Here is a 21,084-nt window from a genome sequence, read left to right on the forward strand (position 1 = left end):
CTAAAAGAAAAACTGGGGCATTTGTAATTAACAATGTAAATTAGAACAAGCTTTAATTTAAGTTTTAATAAATCTAAATTGACTGTAGAACTTCTGTACTGACCTGATTATAAGATGACCCCTCTTTTCTAACTTTCTGAAAAAGACTTTTTGAAGACCCAGTCCTGTTTTTCAGTGTGAGCGATTTTAAATGGATATAATTATAAATAAAAGTATTGAATATAACAGTTCAGGTTCGGATTTAAACACTTTTAAAATAGTATTGTGATTTCAAAATTACCACAAGATTCTCACATTACAGGAAAAATATAGGGATGCACAATACTATCAGCACAATATCGGTATCGGCTGATAAAAGCTTAAAAACACGTTTATCGGTATCTGCAGATATGACAATTTCTGCCGATAAGCACAGCTGATAAGGTGCTATTCAGTTAGGATTATTATTATTTTCCATCTGAAAAATAAGCTCCTTAAATAAAATGTAGCACTTCATTTATTTGCGGCAAAAATCAAATATCGTGCATCCCTAGAAAAATAAGGATCATAAGCACAAATCAATATCTTATGGTATTTGTATTTAAGTGCCATAAATGAAACTACAGAAAACTGAAGTCTGTGAAATGGATGACAGACCTGCTCATTGGAACAGCTTTCTATTTTTCACTCACCTGCCCATTTAAGACTATCTTTTCAGGCCTGCCATTTTTTGGATATTACACTCTGTGATATCTTTTTATTTCATGTCTTAGCAGCATTGATCAATTTTTTCCTTAAAGCAAAAACTTTGTAACTACCTCACCTGTTTTTAATGTATTTTTTTTTTGTGCTACTTTTCTCTGGCCATGTCTCAGTCTTGTGCAGTAACAGTGAGTGGAGGATGAATATTGGCATTTAATAAGTAAACCACAAATCAAGAATGATGGATTTTGAAGAAAAAATAAACTTTTATAAGGGTTAATATAATATTTAAGAAACAAACACAAGTGAATTTAATGAAAGAGTACTGTTGAGTGGTCTGAAATGATCACCTTTTTTGTACTAAATCAAATATTGACTGTCCTTTGAATTTCAGAAGTAATACTATGTGGTCCAGAAACTTGGTATAGTAGTAAGCGTTGCGTTGAAAGGCTCCCACATTCTCCAAGAGAAGAAGAGCTGTGTTTTAGAAGTTTCAGGGTTAAAATGATAAAAAGGAAGACAAGGTGAAGAATGCAGGTAGATCAAAATAGAGTTTGCTTTTTATTTCTTTGTCAGCTTGGCTTGCTCCATTTCTCTCTGCCTCTTGCCCTGGAGGGAGTTCTGCTCATTAGAGCAGTGAGCCCTGCAACCCCACAGGGATCAGTGTCACAGCCAGACAGTCACACACACACACACACACACACACACACACACACACACACACACACACACACACACTCAGAGAGCAGCCTAACACGCCAAGTACCCACACACACATGCATACCCTTATCATCAAGCACACACACTCACGCGCGCACTGATATACACTCTTTCATCTTGCTGCTTTTTTGACATCTCGTCCCTGGAGGGGAGCAGCTTAAAGATGCACCTCTTCTCAATCCCCTCCAACTCCCCGTGTCACCTCTACCTGAGCTTGCCTCTCCCTCTGTCTCACCCCGTCTCTCACTGCTCTGTTAAGCTGACAGGTGATACGATGATAGAAACGCCACAAACCTGAGGGCGGATGGTGCGAGTCAGATGGAGTGCCTCATCAAACCTTGAGGGAATCCTGTCTCACTGTTTCCGTTTGTTGATGGGAACTTTGGAAATAGTTTGAGCAAAAATTACATCAGCTGTGTGGCGCAAGAGAAAACAAAGTAATGTCAAGATTAGATCCTCGAAACCTTTCAATTTAACAGAAAAAATTGGTTGTTGGGTTTTTTTTGTCCAGGTCAGACTGAAGTGTATTCTTTACAGGGTTGGACTATGCATAATATTTGGTTTCTCTTTTTCGTCTTTGTCTTTCTTTGAGTACAGCAAGTTTAGAATTATAGTCTCTATGAGGGGTGACAAAACATTTTTTGTATTTTTGTTTTTATGACAAGTGCTATACTGGAAATGATTCTCACACCTTGTTGCAATCATTCTGTTATCTACCACTTGATGGCAGTCTTGCAATTGGGAAGGGTGCTTTGCAACTTGCAACTGTCTGCAACAGTAACTGTTTGTTACAGTGCCGGCATAATGAACAATACATGTTCAGAATTTCATTTACACTATAAAAAATAATTCAGTCTGCTCCGTATCGCTCTGTTGTCTCTTACAGGTACGCCATCCCCCCTGAGCATGGGAAGAGATTGGAGCGTCTGGCTACAGGTAAAGGAATAATTTATTTTCTCTTTGTATTCTACTTGTAAAAGAAAGAGGGGTAAATGAATGATTATTGAATTGGGATTGTAGCATACAGAAATATGTATTAAACAACAAAGCACAGCACATAATAAATAATGAACCCAGCAACAAGAGGGCACAAGAGGTAACCCTGCAGCAAAGGATGCAGAATGAGAATGAGCTCTGATCGCTCCTATGTGCTGATATAAACTGGAAAGATGTGCAGATGTATTGACAGAGCACTTTGGAAAAATCTATGCTGCAGGACATAAGGAGACTCAATTAACTGAATTACATATGGTATTAGTAAGAACTTAACGACTGATGTAACTGATATTAGACAAGGTTATTTTGTCTGGGCTTGCACTGCTTATTACCCCACTGGATAAGTGGACACTGCAGCAGAACAAGGCCAAGTGTTACAGACAGCAATCTAATTAACAAAGTTAAGCGATGAGGAAATAATGTGCTGCAAATCTTCATTACATATTTTTTAGTTAACTGAAAAAATATGTTTATAAAAAAGTAAAAGTCATCCCCTGTGTGTCTGACTTGTCTGATAAAAATGTTGTGCTTTTGTGAATTATGATGATGTTTGAGTCGTTTTTTCTCAGCCGGCTTATACTCTGCATTAAGAGAAAGTCTGTGTATGTGCATGTTTTCGTCAGGTTTCTTCCCCAACAGCTTCAAGAGCTGTGAAGCTTTTCTTCGTCACAAGATGACTCTAATCTCCCCTTCCATACTGAAGAAGTATGGCATTCCTTTTGATAAGGTAGGCACTCAGCCTCTTGAAAAAATTACTCAGCCCTCGTCTTTGTGCCATTCTCACTTTTTTTTATTTACCAACCTTTGAAAAACAGCTTTTCTTGTCATTTTAATTAGCAATGCTTGCTTTGACTGACTGTAGAAATCTCATGTTGTTTCAGCAATTTTCCCTTTTTTTACTCACTTTACGCACTTATCTCTACTTTTCTTCCGCGATTTGTCAGATTACTCAGGAAGCTGGAGAGTTTATGATCACCTTTCCTTATGGCTACCATGCTGGTTTCAATCATGGTTTCAACTGTGCTGAGTCCACCAACTTTGCCACTGTGCGCTGGATAGATTATGGCAAAGTGGCAACCCAGGTAATGTTCATTTTAACTTTCCACCTAAGTTTGCACCACTTTGGACATGCAGACAAAGAAGTGGTTTAGATTTTTATGTCTTTAATTTTGAAACCCTCTCCTCTCTGTTTCGTCTAGTGCACATGTAGCAGGGACATGGTAAAGATTTCCATGGAGCCCTTTGTGAAACGTTTTCAACCTGACCGCTACCCCACCTGGATGCTGGGCAAAGACTCCACACCTATTGACCACACACATGCCACTCCAGGCACAACACCAGAGTTGCAGAGCTGGTTGCAGAGGCGGCGAAAGACCAAGCCTACTAATAAAGGGTACTGTATTCATATTCAGACAGTGTTTCCTCTGTTTTTTTTTCTAGGCTAGGCTGTTGCAGATAGAAGTCTATTGAAGCTAATAGGGCTAGTGCGGAGTTCTGTAGAGTCGGAAATGTCAAATGCAGCATTATGAGATGAATCTGATGGTGATAATGAACTTTACCCTGAGATACTAACCTTTGTGCAAATATGGCCAGGAATATTTCTCAGCTGTCAAGACCAGTCTCCCTTAGGTCACAAAACTGCACACTTGCTTTATCCCTATTAGGTTGTAATAAGGGTGATTATGTCTCAGTCTCCTTTGGTCTTCCTCTTTTCTTACAGCAACAGCAACTCGCGTATGCGCTCTAAGCGCCTCAGAACAACCGAAGAGCCTGTTGGATTGGATGGCAGCTCAGAATTGAACAGCAACAGAAGGAAAGGTCTGGGTGGTCCGCTCGGGCCCAAGGTTCGGAAGTCTGTGTCAGGGAAAGATTGCAGGGAAGTGAAGAAAGAAAAGAAGAAGGAAGCTGAGTCAAAGCCCAACCAGAATCTGAAATCTTTTCAGCTACCGGGTAAGAGCCTGACTCATGGCACTATTAAAGTACACAGCTGGCATTTTAGTTGGTGTAAGTGTGCTGGATTTTCTGTGCCTGTTTCTTAAAGTTTGGGGAAATTTCATTTAACTTTTGTTAAAAATGTTTTGTTGATCTTGTACTTGACTTTTGATTTCATATGTTTCTCATCTTCTATTCCCAACAGGCCCCTGTAGGCAGATGTGTGTGGTCAAGGTGAATCGTGTAGAGAGTAATAGTTTAGGATTTTCCACCAAGGGACCATCCCATAACTCTCCTTGTAGCACCTTTCCCTCCTCTGCTGCATCAGTTAAGAATGACCTTAAGGCAGAGACAGACACTCATTTCGACCCTCAACACCTCTCAGGGTCAGAGGTCATAAGCAGGATTCCTGAAGGACTCAGACAGTGCCCTCAGGCTACCCAGATGCATCCTGGAATTAATGAGTCAAGGTGTCACTCTGCTGAACCGCAAGACCTCACAACTCTTCAGGACTGCTCTATCAGGGTGCCTCCGCCGGGGGCAAACAGACTCAGCTCACCTTTTCACAAATCAAGCACTTCTGCTAAGATTGAGATGAGTCTGTGTCCTCCTGACTGTGAAGCTCGGATGCCTGGTTCATCATGTAAAGAAGGCACGTTAAACCCACTGCCAAACACTGACAGCTGCATGGACACAGGCTTGGAGAATAACACTACAAAGGCTGCTAAAACAGAGAACATGGACAGTGGTGTTGATCTTAAATGCCCACACTCCAGTGCAGAAACACTTTATGGTGTAAAAACTGAGCCATTAGAAGGGAAAGCTTCCTTCCCCCTTTCAGGACACATTTACAATTCAGAAAAAAGCAGCTCAGAGGAAAGTCTTTTCCCTCCTCTTCTGAAAAGGAATGCTGTGGATATGCCACAACTTACACCAGAGCCAGCAGATAAGGTTGGAATCTGCCCTTTACCACCTGTGCTGACACAAGAGATGCCCTCCCTCACCCCAGCTGATGATGTGCTACACGAAGTCACAAAAACAAGACTGTGCAGCGAGCAGGTTGCACCTGTGCTCGAACGTGAGACGCCAACGGGCTCTCTGTCCTCAAATGGAGCCCAACAGGATGAGAGCGGTACTGATTTACTGATGTCAAAAGAACCAATCACTGTAAAACTAGGCAGCAACAGGCATTCAGATTATTCATGTCACAGTGAAGGGGCATCAGTGTCTGTTTTAGTATCAGTTTCACAAGGAAACACAGCTCATTTGACCACCAATGCAATGCACAAAATCACATCTGGTGGTGTCCATGAAATGCCAATAGCAGCTGGAACTGCTGCAGAAAGGAATCATACCAAGCTGGAAAATGTAACTAACGGACAGACTGAGGCTTCCTTTCGCCAACTAGTTCAAAGCACTTCATCAGGAACAGAGCAGCAATACAGCTTAGCAGAGTTAGCAAATAAAGACAACTCAAAGGACCCAGCACAAAGAAGCAGTGCATTGAGTCAGAGCAGTGCTGCTTCTCTTTTAACTAGTTCCTCAAACAATAATCCCCCAGCCCCTTCCCCTCTGGTATGCACTCAGAATGACAGTCACTCAGCTTCAGAACTGTACCACAACACTACATACTCCCCCCCTCATTGTACTTCCCAAAACTCATACATAGAACCAAAACCTTTTTCAAGCAGCATCTGGAAAAACTTAAATTCCCAGAGCCCTGCAGTGCTCATCCAAAGTCTGAACCCAGAACTCCCTTCTGACTTCACCCATGATGCCCTTCCTTATACCATGTGGACTGAACCTCAGTGCAAAGAGGTCACAGACCTGGACGACCCCCAGCAAGACCTCAGAGAGTCAGACAAGGAAGAAGAGGGTGGGACCCTCACCTGGGCTCAGCTGGAGCCCACCTCTTTGGTTTCTGTTGGTGCTGTTGAGCCCATGGGGATTTGTGGTGATTATGAACTCCACAGAGGCGAGGCAGAGGGGTCTGAAGCGCTCTCCTTGTGTAGAGAGTTGGAACGACAAAGAGACGCTGAGGAGAATCTACACTCAGAAACTGCTTCACCTCTGGGGGAGGGTGCAGGAGGACAGGATGGCGCGTCTGACATGGAAGAAGGTGAATCTGATGGCGAAGCAGTGGATCAGCGATGTGATGCCAAGAGGGACAGCAGTAGTGAATCATCTGATGAGGAGGAAGAGGAAGAGAATAACATAAGTAACTACGAGAGTGATGAGTTAGGACTGGAACCTGGAGAGGTCTGTGCTGTGAGTGATCTTCTCCACTCAGTCGTACACAGTCAATCTTATGCTCAAGATATATATGATTGGAGGTTCTTATTTTCACCCTGTTTGTTATTGATGTCTGCTCACTAGTACCAAGCACTGTCTGTGAAGAGGACGACTAAGAGCTGGCGTCACCCACTCAGGAAACCAACAGCACGGGCTGTTCCCACTGCTGTCAAACAGCAAGCTGCCAGTGATGATGGTGAGCGATGCACACACACAGGAACACACTCAGGAACTCACAACTTACAGATTTAATTTAAAGGTATCATTAAATTTAAACCCTAAATAGACTTTAGTGAGGCTTACATGCAGTAAGCCAGTAGCCATGCTTGTTCTAATAAAAAACCTTGGGACATTTCTTGTTGTGGTTGGCGCAGCTCTGTTTGGCATAAGGCCAGACACCATAATTCTTTAACCCTGCTTGTTGAATTGCTGTAATCCAGAAAACATGTGCCAAAACTTTAAGCATCCTAAAAACCACAACTTTCTCCTGGTTGAAAGTTGGCGTAGCCGGGGAAAAAATGACCTCAGAAGGAGTAGAGTTGAGGTTTATTATTTGAATGAGTTGAAACCAAACTTGTGAGTATTAAGTGATGTCCGGTAATGTTTTTGTTCCCCTGCTGCTTTGCTTTATAACAGTTGAACCATTCCACTCTGCGGTTCCCACTTCCTCTCCTAATTTTTCACATTTTATGTCCCCCCCAAATGATTCTTCTGACGTCAGTGTACCCATAAACCAAAAAGATTTAACTCTTAGGCCTACCACAGTAAAATGAGCTTGTGATAGATACTCTATTTGTTTTCATGGTTTTTTTTAACAGAGCAGGATGGGAGGCTCCACAATTAACAACTTCTAATGCACACATACACACATAGTAACATTCATCATCTCTATGGCTGTGAACAAAGGATGAATAATTCAGCAGCCATTTTGGTTGTTTGTCCCTGAGTGAGAAATGACCATGAAATGTCCATTGCTGCCAGAAGCCTATTTTGTGATGATGACAGGTCTTTATTATTTGGGCTAATTTTATAAACAGACAGGCTCCTATTTATTGAAAATGTTTTTGCAGGCAGTGGAGGAAACTTTCATCAATGTGGATGAATAATATCTGACTTCACAGCCTCCCTGTTAATACAGCTGATGTTAATTGTGAGAGAGATGAATGCTACATTTTCTTCATGTTCAAGTCCCATAATTGCCTCAGAATCATAAATGGCTTAATTTACAAATCATCAGAATAAGACTTGCTCTCTGTGTTGCATGAATCATCATCTGGGCTTTAGCAGAAGAGGCACTGGCTGAATAGATAAGTGATTGCAAGGTTGTAAGGCTTTCTTGTGTGTTCACTTAGAGCCCACTGAAGCAAACCTGGTTGAGGAGGAGGAGCAGGAAATGGAAGCGTGGGCAAAGCCTCTTGTACACCTGTGGCAGAGCAAGAAGAGCTGCTTCACAGCAGAGAGGGAATACAATGCTCACGCAGCCATGGTGCAGCCATACTGTGCTGTGTGCACACTCTTCATGCCCTATTATCAGGTAAATGCAGAACTTACACCAGTGCTATTTGGTGGATATCTGGCACAAAGTGCATTACTGTTTAAACGGGGAGTATTTGTGTTGTGACTGGATCATAAATACACTAAATATGATTTGCCCCTGATTGCGACAGGGATTGGTATAAGAAGATATCTTATTGTTGCTCTCTTCTTTTATCTTTTCAAAACCATTTACAAAGAATTTATTTCTCTAGAGCAGTGGTCGCCAAACTATGGCTATGATACGGCCCGCCTCCACATTTTGCCCGGCCCCCCAAACAATACCAGAGGCGCATTATGAATTTTTTTTTTATTTATTTATTTTTTTTCAGTCTGGCCACATGATCAAGACTTACAAACGCATAGAACGTTAGCTTTCTATTCCACCCTTCTGCAGTTTGTGCCCTATCTGAAACCCCTACCTTAAAAAAAAAATACAGTTATACAACCATACTGGTAATGAAATGTATTATGCTGAGAGGTGTTGTATCACTTAGTTCGGTTTCTTTGCCTGCTTGCTTCCTGGTCTTCACAGTGAAGTTAATGAGAGAGAGAGCTGCAAACAGTGGTGTCAACTAGAAAGTTAATATTTCAGTCTTTTTTTCAGTGAAAAACCTGAAAAGGGTTATTTAGTTATTATTTATTTCATAAATAGTATTATACGTTTCATTAATGGTGTTATTATTTATTTTCCTTTTTTTTCTCCTGTCAAAATCCCAGAAAGGACTATTAATATTTGGTGAACATATATTAATATGTGTGGCTTTCTGGGAAACAAAAATTAGGGATGCACGATATTATCGGCACAATATCAGTATTGGCTGATAAAAGCTTAAAAACACGTTTATCGGTATCAGCAGATATGACAATTTCTGCTGAAAGGCACAGCCGATAAGGTGCTATTCAGTTAGGATAATTATTATTTTCCATCTGAAAAATAATCTCCTTAAATAAAATGTAGCACTTCATGTATTTGCACTGCAGAGCTCTGAGTCTGTCACCAGGTTGTTACAGTAGCTCTAAAATAGTCAAATGCAACTTGGTTATGTTTAAAAATGCATTGTACATTTAAAGGTGATGTGATCTAAAGAAATTATTTTTCTGTATTTCAATACTGAATGTCTTGAGTTTGAAAAAATAATACATTTCTTATTTATGGTAAAATCAAATGTTTTTTGTCTTGTTTTATGTGTGTTTCTTAAACAAATAAGACCGTCACAATAAGAGTAACATATAAATTCCATTACAGGGTAGACTTAGCTTTCTGTGTGAAAAAAGTACAGTGAAAAAAACAAACAAACTTGTGATTATCGGTATCGGTATCGGTATCGGTATCGGTATCGGTATCGGTCAAGAGGGGTTTCGATATATCGATATATCGGCATATCGTATATCGGCAAAAATCCAATACCGTGCATCCCTAACAAAAATTATTTACGTTTGGACACCTCTGCGATCGTTACACTTTTTTTTAAAAAACTGACCCTGGCCCCCCGTCAGAGAAGGGAAAAGTTTGAGGACCCCTACTCTAGAGGATAAAGGTGTTAGAGGATTCTCTAGAAGAGTGTTTTTAATTTCCCCAGTTATGGCTCCTGACTCTAGTCTAATAAAGTGGTGGCCAAAATACACATTAGTACCACTGGGTGTTTGAGAGGTTTCAGTTGTTTTGTTGAACTGGCCACCAGAATACTCATAAATCAAATAAAAGTCTGTATAAAAATCTTAAAAGTCATCTTTGCTCTCTTCAAACTGTAGAGAAAAGCCATTAATAGGAGCTTTAGGTCAAGGAGGAACATCAAGGAACATTAAAATGATGGACTCGCTATCTTAAGTCCAGACCTCAATCGCACCCAGTAAATTCAGGCAGGTTGGAGAATAAACGGGACAGATCTATTGTATATTTAGAGGAAAGTCATTGGCTTGTGTTGCAGGAGGCATTGGATAACATTAGTGTTAAAGCTCTTGGGAAATACTCTGACACTATGCCAGAGAGGTGTGCGGCTGGAACTTCTGCACAAGGTGGACAAAACAAATACCAAAGTTAAAAGTAGAGAAAAATAGTAGAATCCAGGATAAGGATGAAAAGACAAACCTCCTGTGCTCGGCAAAATACACGGCCCTTCATTTAAGTTATGTTCAAGGAAAAATACTTGACACTTTTTAGAGTCCTACATCTATTCTGTCAATTGAATCCACACAAAGAATGACTGGTTTGACTGCTCCATCAGCTCAGTTCTGTTTGACAACTGAATATACTATTTTTTCCCCTTCACTGGAAGCTTGTCCAAAATATCAGTCTGTAACTTTTGTCCACTCATAAGTACTTGGTGATAATGATAATTTTGTTGTCTTGGGTCTACAAAAGCTTTAAAAAAAACAGAGCTTTGTGTGTACAACTGATTAAAAGACCAAACTTTCATATCGTCATAAATACTGAAAATAAATTAAAGCCTGTTGGCGATAAAGGATTAAATTGACTGAAGGAGTTTGTTCTTTCCATTACCCACCTTCCATAACTGTCTTATCAAGATTCTTATGAAGAACATTTTTAAATTCATATATATTTTTTTAGGTTGAAGACAAAGCTGAGGACAACACACCTCTCTTTGCCAAGGACCACTCTACATCTTCATCTCCAGTGGAGGCCCCCACACATCCCTGCCCAGGTCTGAAAAGGACCAAGCCTCTGGTCCCAGAGATCTGCTTTTCTTTCCGGGAGCAGAACTGCCCTCCAACTCCCATGAACCCTCTTCTGCAGGATGATGGCACCTCCCCTCTGCTCTGCTGCCAGGGCTGTTGCCTGCAAGTTCATGCAAGTACGTAAACAGACGATGGGAGCAGTGGGAACATGACATAGTGTGTGTGTGGCAGAGGGAAAGAGAGTGGTGCATCCCAAGGTGAAAAGAGTGTTTGTTCATCTAGTTTATAGTTCCTAAACTTTCACCACCTACTTCACTGACCACATTGTTTGTTTCTCCATGTAGTGCTTGTCTCTCTGATGTCACTATAAGAGGTTCAGTGGGTTTATGTCCTGACTCACTCCATTTCCATGTTCCAGCCCCCCTTCTGTTTCCCCTTACTCCCCCTCTCTTTGTGGTTTAGAGTATTTTATTTCCCTCGTCAGCCCAATGAGGGTGAATCCTCTGTCTCCACCACATATTCTTCCTGTCCAAAAGCCCCAAGCCTGCGTATCAAGCCCTCACACACACTCTTAAAAACCCCTGGAGCCTTCCAGTTTCATGGGACACTCAGACACGATACACAGTGCTTTTACTCAATCCCTCATTCACACGCTTTAACAACCTCCAGATCTCTTTCCCAATCCATACACTTCTTTTGCCAATATCTCAAGGTTTCAGCCAGTCTACCACAGACCCAGACACACAATTTTTTAGTCTCACACATCGTCCTGAATCCGCAGCTTTAAAACGACTTCTCCTGGAGTCACTTTCCATCCCTTCTACTTTCTCGCTACTAGACTCCCACTGTATTTTTAAGTCTGGAGTGTCATCTTATAAACTACTCCAGTACTTTCTTGCATTGTGTGTGAGTGTGTGGAGCTATGGTATTGGGGGAGCAGATGATGAAGTGTGTGTCATTTGACACTGATGAAAAAGCCACAAGTTTAGTTCTGAGACCCAACAATAAGAACATGTTGATGTTGCCTTACCTCTGAGCTGTTATTCGAACTTGGGAACGGAAAGAGAGGTGAGCTCAGATTTTATCTTCGGTTTGGTGATGGATTGAGGAGGAAAAGAATAAAGACATACACACGTATACAGATTATAAGTGTTTCTTACAAAGAAATTCCCTCTAGTTTATATTTCTAAAACCTCTGTCCCACTGATGTTAACCAGCTGCTAGATTTGAAAAGAATCACATTTATCTTCGCTCAAAATCAAAAACCTTTTCTGTTTGAGACCACCAAGATTTTTTATGAAACATTTATGCTTTTCTGCCACACCAAGGACACAGGGAAAATCTATTCATAACAACATTTACTCAAAGTGCCTGTTGTTTTTCATACAATATTCTGTTTTTCTGTGTCTCTCAGCAGTGTCTGCAGGGTTACAAAGGTGTAGATGCAAAAGTGAGAGAAACGACAGCGTAGTGTCACACCAGTACAAGCCTGGCTGTCATGGAAAGCACTCTTTGATTCATAGCTGAACACGTACACTGATGCTTTTAAAAACAAACAGGCAGGGATGTATCTCTTCCTTTCGTGTTTTTTCCTGCATTTCTTCCTCAACCACAATCATTCCCTTACACACGCACACGCACAAAGTTCTCCATTTCCACTTAGTCTGCAAAACTGAGCCGCTCCGCACGGAACAATATCATCTCCCTGTTTGAATCGGTGGAAACAATGTGGATGTAGCATTTGTAAGTGACGATGGAATTACCTTTTGTTGTAAAGTCTGCTGTTTTCTGTCGATGGTTCACGGATACCGTGCTGCGAAGCAGTTCAGCAGCATTTGTATGAGTGTGAGGATCTCAACTTTCACACAATTATTTATTCTTCCATCACTTTTTAACAATCCCTTCCTTCTCCAGGTTGCTACGGTGTTGCTGCAGATGACATCAGCGAACAGTGGTCTTGTGATCGCTGTACGGAAGGAAGCTTTACAGCAGTAAGACCCTTTTTCTTTTAATTAGATGACATAATACCTGCAATCCATGTACAGATGAACCAATATGTTAGTTGAGTATCACTACCAGCAGCAGATCTCCCTTATTGACAGATTTCAGCTGATCAAGAAACAACAATTTAATTATGACAAGCTTACAAGGAATAAAATGTGATATATGCTTTACATGTTTTCCTCCCATGTTGTGATTTGTCGTTGTAGATTAATGTTAACATGACTACATCAGTGTTTTCAACAAAGAAAGATTTTTTTGGGCTGTTCAATGACTGAAAAATTGCCTCTTCCTAAGTTTGTGATTGTTGAATGGGCTAAAGAGGCTTTGGGAACAGTTTTCTTTTCAAAAGAGAAATCTTATTTTGTCACAAAAGATTAGGTTTAAAAATGTACAACTTGTTGTTACAACAATTTGTGCCCATTTCAAGATATGAAGCTGGCTCAGAGGGGGGGGGGAATGATAACACAAATGAAATAAGCAGCAACAATAAGTTATAGGCTGATGTACTTGGCATTTATCCAAATTGTTATTTTTAACTTCTTAATCAGTATAAGCCCAATGTTTTTCAATAAGTGCTTCCTAAATTTTATGTAGCTGCACAGCTTAACAGCAAACCACCATGATAGAGTATCTCCTGCACTCTGACTTCATAATAGAAGAATATGATTGAATTGGACATTGGTTCAGTCTGACATTGACGAGTGTCAACACTACACTAACCACAGGTCTGTGTTCTTATGTTTAGATAACTGCAGCTGAGACATTTGGGTGCCTTAAAGTCATACAAGTGTTTCTATTTTCTAAATCAAAGACACATTTGCAAAAAAACACTCACGCTAGTCCTCTCACAGAGCAGTTTTGAAAATATGCATTTCAAGTGAGTCCAATACTTTGTTTTACTGAAGAACTGAGAATATACTGTACCAGGTTTGAATTGTGAAGACATTTTTTCCAATAAAATTAAGATTCGGGGAGGGGCACACTTTAAACTGATTTTCTGCTGATTTATCTGCTATGAACCATCAAACAACTCCAAAGATTTCCTATGAATTTAAGTGTCAGACCTATTTTATGTGGGTGTTAAACATAGGCATGTATAAGGGCATTTGTTAAAGGGAAAAGTCTTCTTTCTCTTCCTAAGTTGCTTGTGTTCTTTCTGTCTCAGGAATGCTGTCTATGTAACCTCAGAGGTGGAGCTCTCAAAAAAACCCAAAACGACAAGTGAGACATCCTTTTGTTCAGTGATTATCTCTGCACACTCATCTCTGATCTCCAGAGCTCAGATGGATGAATTGTCTCTGCATCATAATCAGTGTAATGTATTAACTTGTTTGTGCTTCTTGTGTGCTTCTTGTGTGTTTGTGTGTGTGTGTGTGTGTGTGTGTGTGTGTGTGTGTGTGTGTGTGTGTGTGTGTGTGTGTGTGTATGTGTATAGATGGGCCCATATTATGTGTGCAGTGGCTCTTCCAGAGGGGAGGTTTATCGATGAAGCCAAGAGAGGTCCCATTGACACCAGTAGGATCCCTATGCAGCGTTATAAACTGGTGAGAAAACACACTCACAGAGACACACACACACACACACACACACACACACACACACACACACACACAGGCAAGCACATACATAGAGATGCAGTGCTGGAATTCCCCTGGTCCTTTAGGACTGGCTTGGTCTAATTAATGAAGTGTTCACAGTTCTAATTAACAATGTGAGATGAACATGCCCGCAATCAAAGCTAGATAATTAACCACTGGTGGGTGGGGATGTAGGAGTGGGGGTTTGTGTGTGCAGCGGTGTCTGTGTGTAGGTGTTTGTCTCAACATGTGTGGTTGTGTGTCTGTCTTTGCCTCGATGTGTGTGTTTGTGTGTGAGTGTGTGTGTGTGCGCACTTAATGAGAGAGCTGGAGTATGTCTCAGCAGACCTGACATGTTTCCACTTTAGTTAGCTCTTGGCTGCAGGCACCATGATAGCTCAGCAGAAAGCAAAGTGTGAGAGGTGTATCCTTACACAGGGTGGATAACAGAGATAAATACAGTTCACTCTTTGTTCAAATTATAATTCCAGCTAGAAGTTTAACATGTTTCTGAAAACTTCCATGTTTAAAGAAGAATTAAAGATCAGTTAGACATTACTTTGAAACCTTTGAACACCTTTAAACATGCTGTACATGTGTATCAGTTTCATATCAGAGTCAATCATAGAAGAACTGAGGGTAAAAAATGATTTTTAGTGAATTGTACACACACTTCATTGCCAGTCCCTCTATTCACTTGATTCTGCTGCAGGTATGTGCGTCACGCAGTGCCCAGTCTAGCCAATGCTTGTCTTTCCACAGAGAGCCCCACCGTGTGGCTCGGTTTTGCCCCAGGAGCACTGCTCTGCTCTGCTAAAGATACGTGTCTAGTCTGTTTTCAGTAGTCTACATCTGGCACACGTCAAGCTAACAGAGCAGTTTGACCTGGACAGAAAGTCAGACACAAGAACAGCATAAAGCCCTTTGTCCATTTCAAAACAAAACATTGTGGACTGGCTTCACATTGATCACAATAGCTGTTGACTTAGTCTTTAGTTTACAGCACAATAAAGTAGGATTAAACACAGTTAAACCTGAGAAAAGAAAACCTTTTAATTACACAACAAACTCACCAGAGAGCTAAGTTCAGTCAACCTTTACAATATGGTGTCCACTGACGAAAGGCATTAAAACTCTGCTTCGTGGACCAACTTGTGATGTCATTGAAAACAGTTTTGCAACCTTGCAAACCTGAAACTTTGAGTTTTGCCCCACTTCAGCAATAGTTCCAGTTTGGTGCAGTATGGTGCTCATATCGGAATAAGGAAGTAAACTTCAACTTCTTCGGTGCCCTAATCCAGACTTTGTGATACTAGAGCTTAGCGCTTGGGTGTAGCCGTTTAAAAGAAAACCAGATATCATCTGCAAGGTTAAGCAAGTAAACAACATCTACAGAACAGTTAAGGATCTTAATTTCTTTTTATTCCCTGTTTCTGGTCATTAACCTTCTTTCTATTCTTTAATAGTCAGGATAAATCTCAACTCTTGTTATCAAGTTTCCTACTGCAACAATAAACATCTCCCGGGTTTCATCATATGATTATTAAAATTGATTGGTTTCAGCAGACTTGACCATAATCAAATCAACCAGTCAAGGCTCCACTATGAGCATCAAACTGTAAACAGTCCTGTCATTGTTAGTACTCTGGCGCTGCATGGGACATCCTGGGTTGTGGTTTGTATCTGCTACCACATTGAAATTAAGCTCATTTGGAAAATAATTCACAAATCACAAAGCCACCATCCACAACCATGTGCTAAAATTAAAAAACAGATACACTGTGGACTAGATGTCATAAAGAGCTTTAAAAGTCCAAAGTGTTCCACACTTTACAATCATCCAAAGCCTTTTTTAATGGGAAACGGTACACCCTTCACATATTTGTCACAGTGCAAATTTCAGCCTGACATCACAGATGATTTTTCTTTCAGAAAAAAAAGCAGCTGAAAGCACTTTCTCTGATAAGCATACAGGGTTAGATACAGAGGGGTTTTGCTTTTTGGAAGATCTATCTGATCTAAAGATATTTAATTTCATTTATTGTACATTACGCTGTTGAATCTTGTTTTCCTTTGCCCGTATTTTATTAATCAAGATACAAACACAAGCACTCCGTGTTCAGGCTCATACTTAAGTTTATTTTAAAAACCGATGGATTTTTTGAGTACCAGATTCAAGTAAAATATTGAAAAGCGAGTCAGCTGGAACAGGAAAATGGAACATTTGGTCCCAAGTAAATAGCAGCATAATTGTTGCTGTTTAAGGGGCTCTTTATCAAGAAAGTCAGATGATCCTAACTTATGAAACCCCTTTTTTCTGCAAACACACAGGAGCAAAGAACAGCGCTTTTTCTCATTACCTGCGCCCATGTGTATGTACCTGGATGGAGTCAGATGGAGATGTTGATATGACACAAGCAAAACAAAGCCCAACATCTTAAAATTCTAACTCCTGACATCCTCATACTGCATGTGGCATTGTGTATCTATTTGTGCCTGATCTATTGAAAAGATAATGTCCCCTATTCTCTTTTATAATGCAGATTTTTTGACATGTTTTGTGTGATTCATTTTATGTCAAGAACACACTTTTAAACAGCCATGAGACCTCATACAGGGTGTCCGCGAGGTCTTAAAAATGATTAAAAGTTGATAAATCGATTCTGGGAAAATTAAGGCCCTTAAAAAGTATTAAAAAGTCTTAATTGTGGTTTTATGAGGTATTAAGTTTCATAGATATTCAAGCTTTAATCCAAAAAATATCCATGAATATTTATTTTCCTCCTTGCAACTGTCTCCTGATTGGGACGTTAAACATTCAGCTGATAAAGTTCTAAAATAGAGTAGAATTGAAAAGAATAGAGTTACTTTATTGATCCCAAAATGGAAAATTGTTGTGTTAACAGCAGAAATTGATGGAGTCAGTAGAAAAATACAAAAATAAAAAAGAATAAAATAAAAAATTACATAAAGACGCTAGTTACAATAAAATACAACAATAAGGATTGCGAGCTTTATAAACACCAGCTATAAATTAACATCATTTAGTTTCATAAAGAGAAATTGAATAACACATTAAAGCAAATCACACAATCTCCGGCACATGTCCTAAATTTTAAAAATGATTAAATGATTTCTCATTTTCTTCAGCAAGTTGGCCTCGAATAACCCCTGTTTCTTGTTGTGGAAGTGTCGATAAACCTGCCTTTAGTTTCATTTGTTCTTTCAAGCTTTATTCCTCCTCAGCTTACATAATTTCTGTAAAAATGTAAACTACAACTGTTAAAAAGCAGATGCCAACAACAACTGAAAATTGTGATAAAGTCTTAAAACTTTTTGAAAGGTTTTTGAAAAAGTCTTAAAAAGGTATTGAAATCAACCTCAGGATTTTAGCATATACCCTTTAAATGTTGTACTTTACTTTGTGCCTAGATTCTGTGTCAAATACAAAACAACAAATGCAACGCTGAAATGTATGTTATCCACAATGTGCAGAGCTGCTATAGATTGTATAAATACAGCTCTGCACCTTACTTGATGTGTCATCCGAGTGGGATCATGGATGTTGTACTTACTTTCATGTTCACTTCATCATTCGTTAGTTTGCTTCGTGAGCCGCGTGTTATAAAGCTTGCATTGGACCCATTGCCCCTGCAGCAGCCCACTCCATTTATAATTTACTATCACAGTGTACACGCACACATCCGTGCACACACACGCATTCATAATTTACTGTGGGAATATTCTTAACGCATGGCTCAACACAGGCACCCAAACACACCTCTGAGAAGGCACAGGAGTAGGGAAAAGTGGGTTAGACTCTCACACACAAACTCACACACATTAAACTTAACACGTGGGCAAATTTACCTGACTTTATGATTCCAAAAATTGTATTCTTCTCTAGAGATGAATGGGTGTGTGTGTGTGTGTGAAAAAGCACATATGTGCAAACACAAACACAGTTCTCCCCACACACTCTGAGTGTGTTGCATGCCAGTCAAAATCTTGTCAAGCTGGCCTCAATAGGTGGACCAGACACACTCGTCCATAATGGAGGAGGTATGGGAAAAGGCTTTCTGGAATGTAGGCCAAGTTAGTCACCAAGAAAAGCGCTGAGTAAAAACATCCCCTTAGTTTGGACTAAAAGGACCTGTGCTGGAAAAAACAGGTTCATTTGTCTGAGAAAAGGGACTAAGTTACAGATTTTCATAACTCATTTTAAATGGAGGATTTTCTTTGGGTCACCCGCTAAGGAGAAAAACACCCTTTTATTCTCCCAGCTTAGCCTTCTTAATTTAGGTAATTGTTCAGGTAGAGCCAGACCTGCTTTGGCTAAAGCATATTTTTTAGAGGCTCTTAATAAGGGGAGAATTTTTTTTTGTCTTCACGGTTTAACTTTTTATCCCCTTGTCAAATTCTCAGCTATTCCCCTTAGCAGGATATATAGTTTTTATTTCTTGATATGAAACAGGGCATCAAATATATCAAGATAGTTCAGTAGTATCACAGCTCATATGCCGTTTAGGTACATCATGTTCTCCTTTACATAGTTATTAATTTAACAGTCAGCGTATCATGAAAGGCTTTTTATAAGCTAGAATTCATATTTACTAACCAGCTAATTCCCAGTTGAGCTTCTATACCGCTGAGGCACATGCTCCAAAGAGTTTTCCTATATATGTGGGGATTATCTGTCAACATATGGATATTTCAGTATGGATTCCCAGGATTTAGATTAATGAATAAATTACCTTCAGAGAGATGTGAATAGCAAAGGAGAGGAAGACTGGGTGAGTAAGCGAAGCAAGGAGCATGGCACAGATGGGTGTTTTTATGAGGAGTAGAGTGGAGGAAATGGAGTGAGATGGCAGGCAGGAGAAAGGGGTGAAAGAGGAATAGGGAGCGGGTGGAGTTATAATGGGAGGATGTCGTCATTCTTTTCCCTTCAGTGGAAGTGTTTCTGGGGGAGGAGGAGGAGAGGGGGAGATGCCACAGTGGAGGAAATGGACTTGATGGGCTGTTTGGTTCCAGGAAACTCAGGGGTAGCCTTAAAAATGTAGGTACGAGTGTGTTTGTGCGTGCATGACGGCGTGCAAGCTTGTATTGCACTCTCGAATGTGCTGTTCTACTGGTTACATAAAAGATCCACAGCAAGGATGCTGCGGCACTGGTTTGTTGTGGAAACCTCAAGTGATATCATCTGATTGGTCTTATGTGAGGGTTTTCCTCTCGTTGTACTCAGAAGAAACATGTTATTCCATCACAACGACTGGCCCCCTCCCTCACCCTCTCCTTCTCCTCGTTATATTGCTTTTTGTGTTTTGTTTACACCACTGTATCCAATAACAGTGCACTGACTAGATTTCACATTATTTGGAGCACATGATGGTTTCAAATTATGTTAGAGGTTTAGGGCACAGCTGAGCGATGATTCACTTAGCGGTCTTTTGTCTTTAACTCGCTGCTGTTTTTCTTGAGCCCATATTGCGTAAATCTCTCAAGTGGAAATACAGATTTTAAATTGCTCTTTTTTTCCTCCCTGTTACAAAGGCCACACTGTTGCATGGGCTTAAACTCCCCCACTGCAATAAAGACATTCTGTAACAGTTGATCTAATGTGGTATGCGATGGGATGGGCCTTTTTTGGGGGAAAAACGTTAAGCTATTAGCATGCGTCAACCTTTTTGAACTACCTTTACCAAATTATAGAAGATTTTCTCTATTTTCTCTTGTATTTCGTATTAAAGTCTATAATGTCTTAATTACGGATAAAGCTATCAACATTGTTCTGAGGTAACAAAGCCTGTCAGCCTGCTCTCTTTGCTCCATCTAAAAGTTTTTTGTTAACCAGGACTTTGATATAATAAGACATTCTGTATTGATTCTTCATTTGGGAGATTGCTTTGTTACAGCCAGAGACGGGGTGTTATGATGACGTACTTGCAAAGTTGAAAAAGAATAGAGTAATATAAAAGGTTAACAAATACAAAATACAAATGAATTTGATAAAAAATACAAATAAATGTAAACTTCCTACGTATGCATCGAAAAGAAAGCAAAAAGTAGTAATTACACCTATTAATGGATATTTGCCTGATTTTAAAGATGGCTGACTTTGTTACGATAAAAAAATGTCTCCTGTTTGTCTTTGATAAGCTTTGACGGTTGTCTCTCCCTGATGTGTTTACAGAGGTGCATCTATTGTCGAAAGCGCTGTGCTGGGAAACGGCAGGCTGGTGCTTGCATCCAGTGCTCATGTGGCCGGTGTCCCACCTCCTTTCATGTGACCTGTGCCCATGCAGCTGGTGTAACCATGGAGCCGGATGACTGGCCGTATGTGGTATCCATCACCTGCCATCGACACCAATCTCGGGGTTCTTCAGCTGTAAGTCCAAATGAGGAAGTCTGTTGTGAAACGAGTTTTGCTCTTGAGTTATATATGAGAGACTTTTATATGATTGCTTGACATTCCCTTGGGATAGTTGGAGCTATGCTCTATGCATATAATAATGCCATCTTAAACACTATAATAGAAGTGGTTTAATGAATACTGATTGACATTTTTCTTTCTTTTGTGATTGATGTTTCTGTATGGAAACAGAAATATCTAAGGTGTTTTTTAAACACTTTAATCAAATTTATCAATGAACATGTTGTACTGTTAAAGTATTACTTCTAATTTATACCTTAAACTCTACATAACAGT

At 40.0% G+C, this 21,084-nt stretch overlaps 1 protein-coding gene across 4 annotated transcripts in view; it reads left to right on the forward strand.

Annotated features, from left to right (window-relative positions):
- The window catches only part of kdm4c (lysine (K)-specific demethylase 4C), a 30,137-nt gene that overhangs the window by 4,660 nt on the left and 4,393 nt on the right, over positions 1-21,084 (forward strand). For 3 of the 4 annotated variants that reach the window (XM_074687060.1, XM_074687085.1, XM_074687069.1), the window contains exons 6-18: positions 2,288-2,337; positions 3,021-3,124; positions 3,342-3,479; positions 3,597-3,790; positions 4,118-4,347; positions 4,535-6,597; positions 6,706-6,817; positions 7,974-8,155; positions 10,727-10,970; positions 12,709-12,785; positions 13,964-14,019; positions 14,234-14,342; positions 20,569-20,763. In XM_074687060.1, the coding sequence (XP_074543161.1) occupies positions 2,288-2,337; positions 3,021-3,124; positions 3,342-3,479; positions 3,597-3,790; positions 4,118-4,347; positions 4,535-6,597; positions 6,706-6,817; positions 7,974-8,155; positions 10,727-10,970; positions 12,709-12,785; positions 13,964-14,019; positions 14,234-14,342; positions 20,569-20,763 (3,754 nt within the window). The remainder of the gene's footprint in view (positions 1-2,287; positions 2,338-3,020; positions 3,125-3,341; positions 3,480-3,596; positions 3,791-4,117; positions 4,348-4,534; positions 6,598-6,705; positions 6,818-7,973; positions 8,156-10,726; positions 10,971-12,708; positions 12,786-13,963; positions 14,020-14,233; positions 14,343-20,568; positions 20,764-21,084) is intronic. The other variant, XM_074687076.1, reaches the window with a different exon arrangement.

This window comes from Halichoeres trimaculatus, unplaced genomic scaffold (genome assembly GCF_033239565.1).
Source record: "Halichoeres trimaculatus isolate MK-OKI-2021-1 unplaced genomic scaffold, fHalTri1.1 fHalTri1_scaffold_2, whole genome shotgun sequence".
Classification (NCBI taxonomy): Eukaryota; Metazoa; Chordata; class Actinopteri; order Labriformes; family Labridae; genus Halichoeres; species Halichoeres trimaculatus.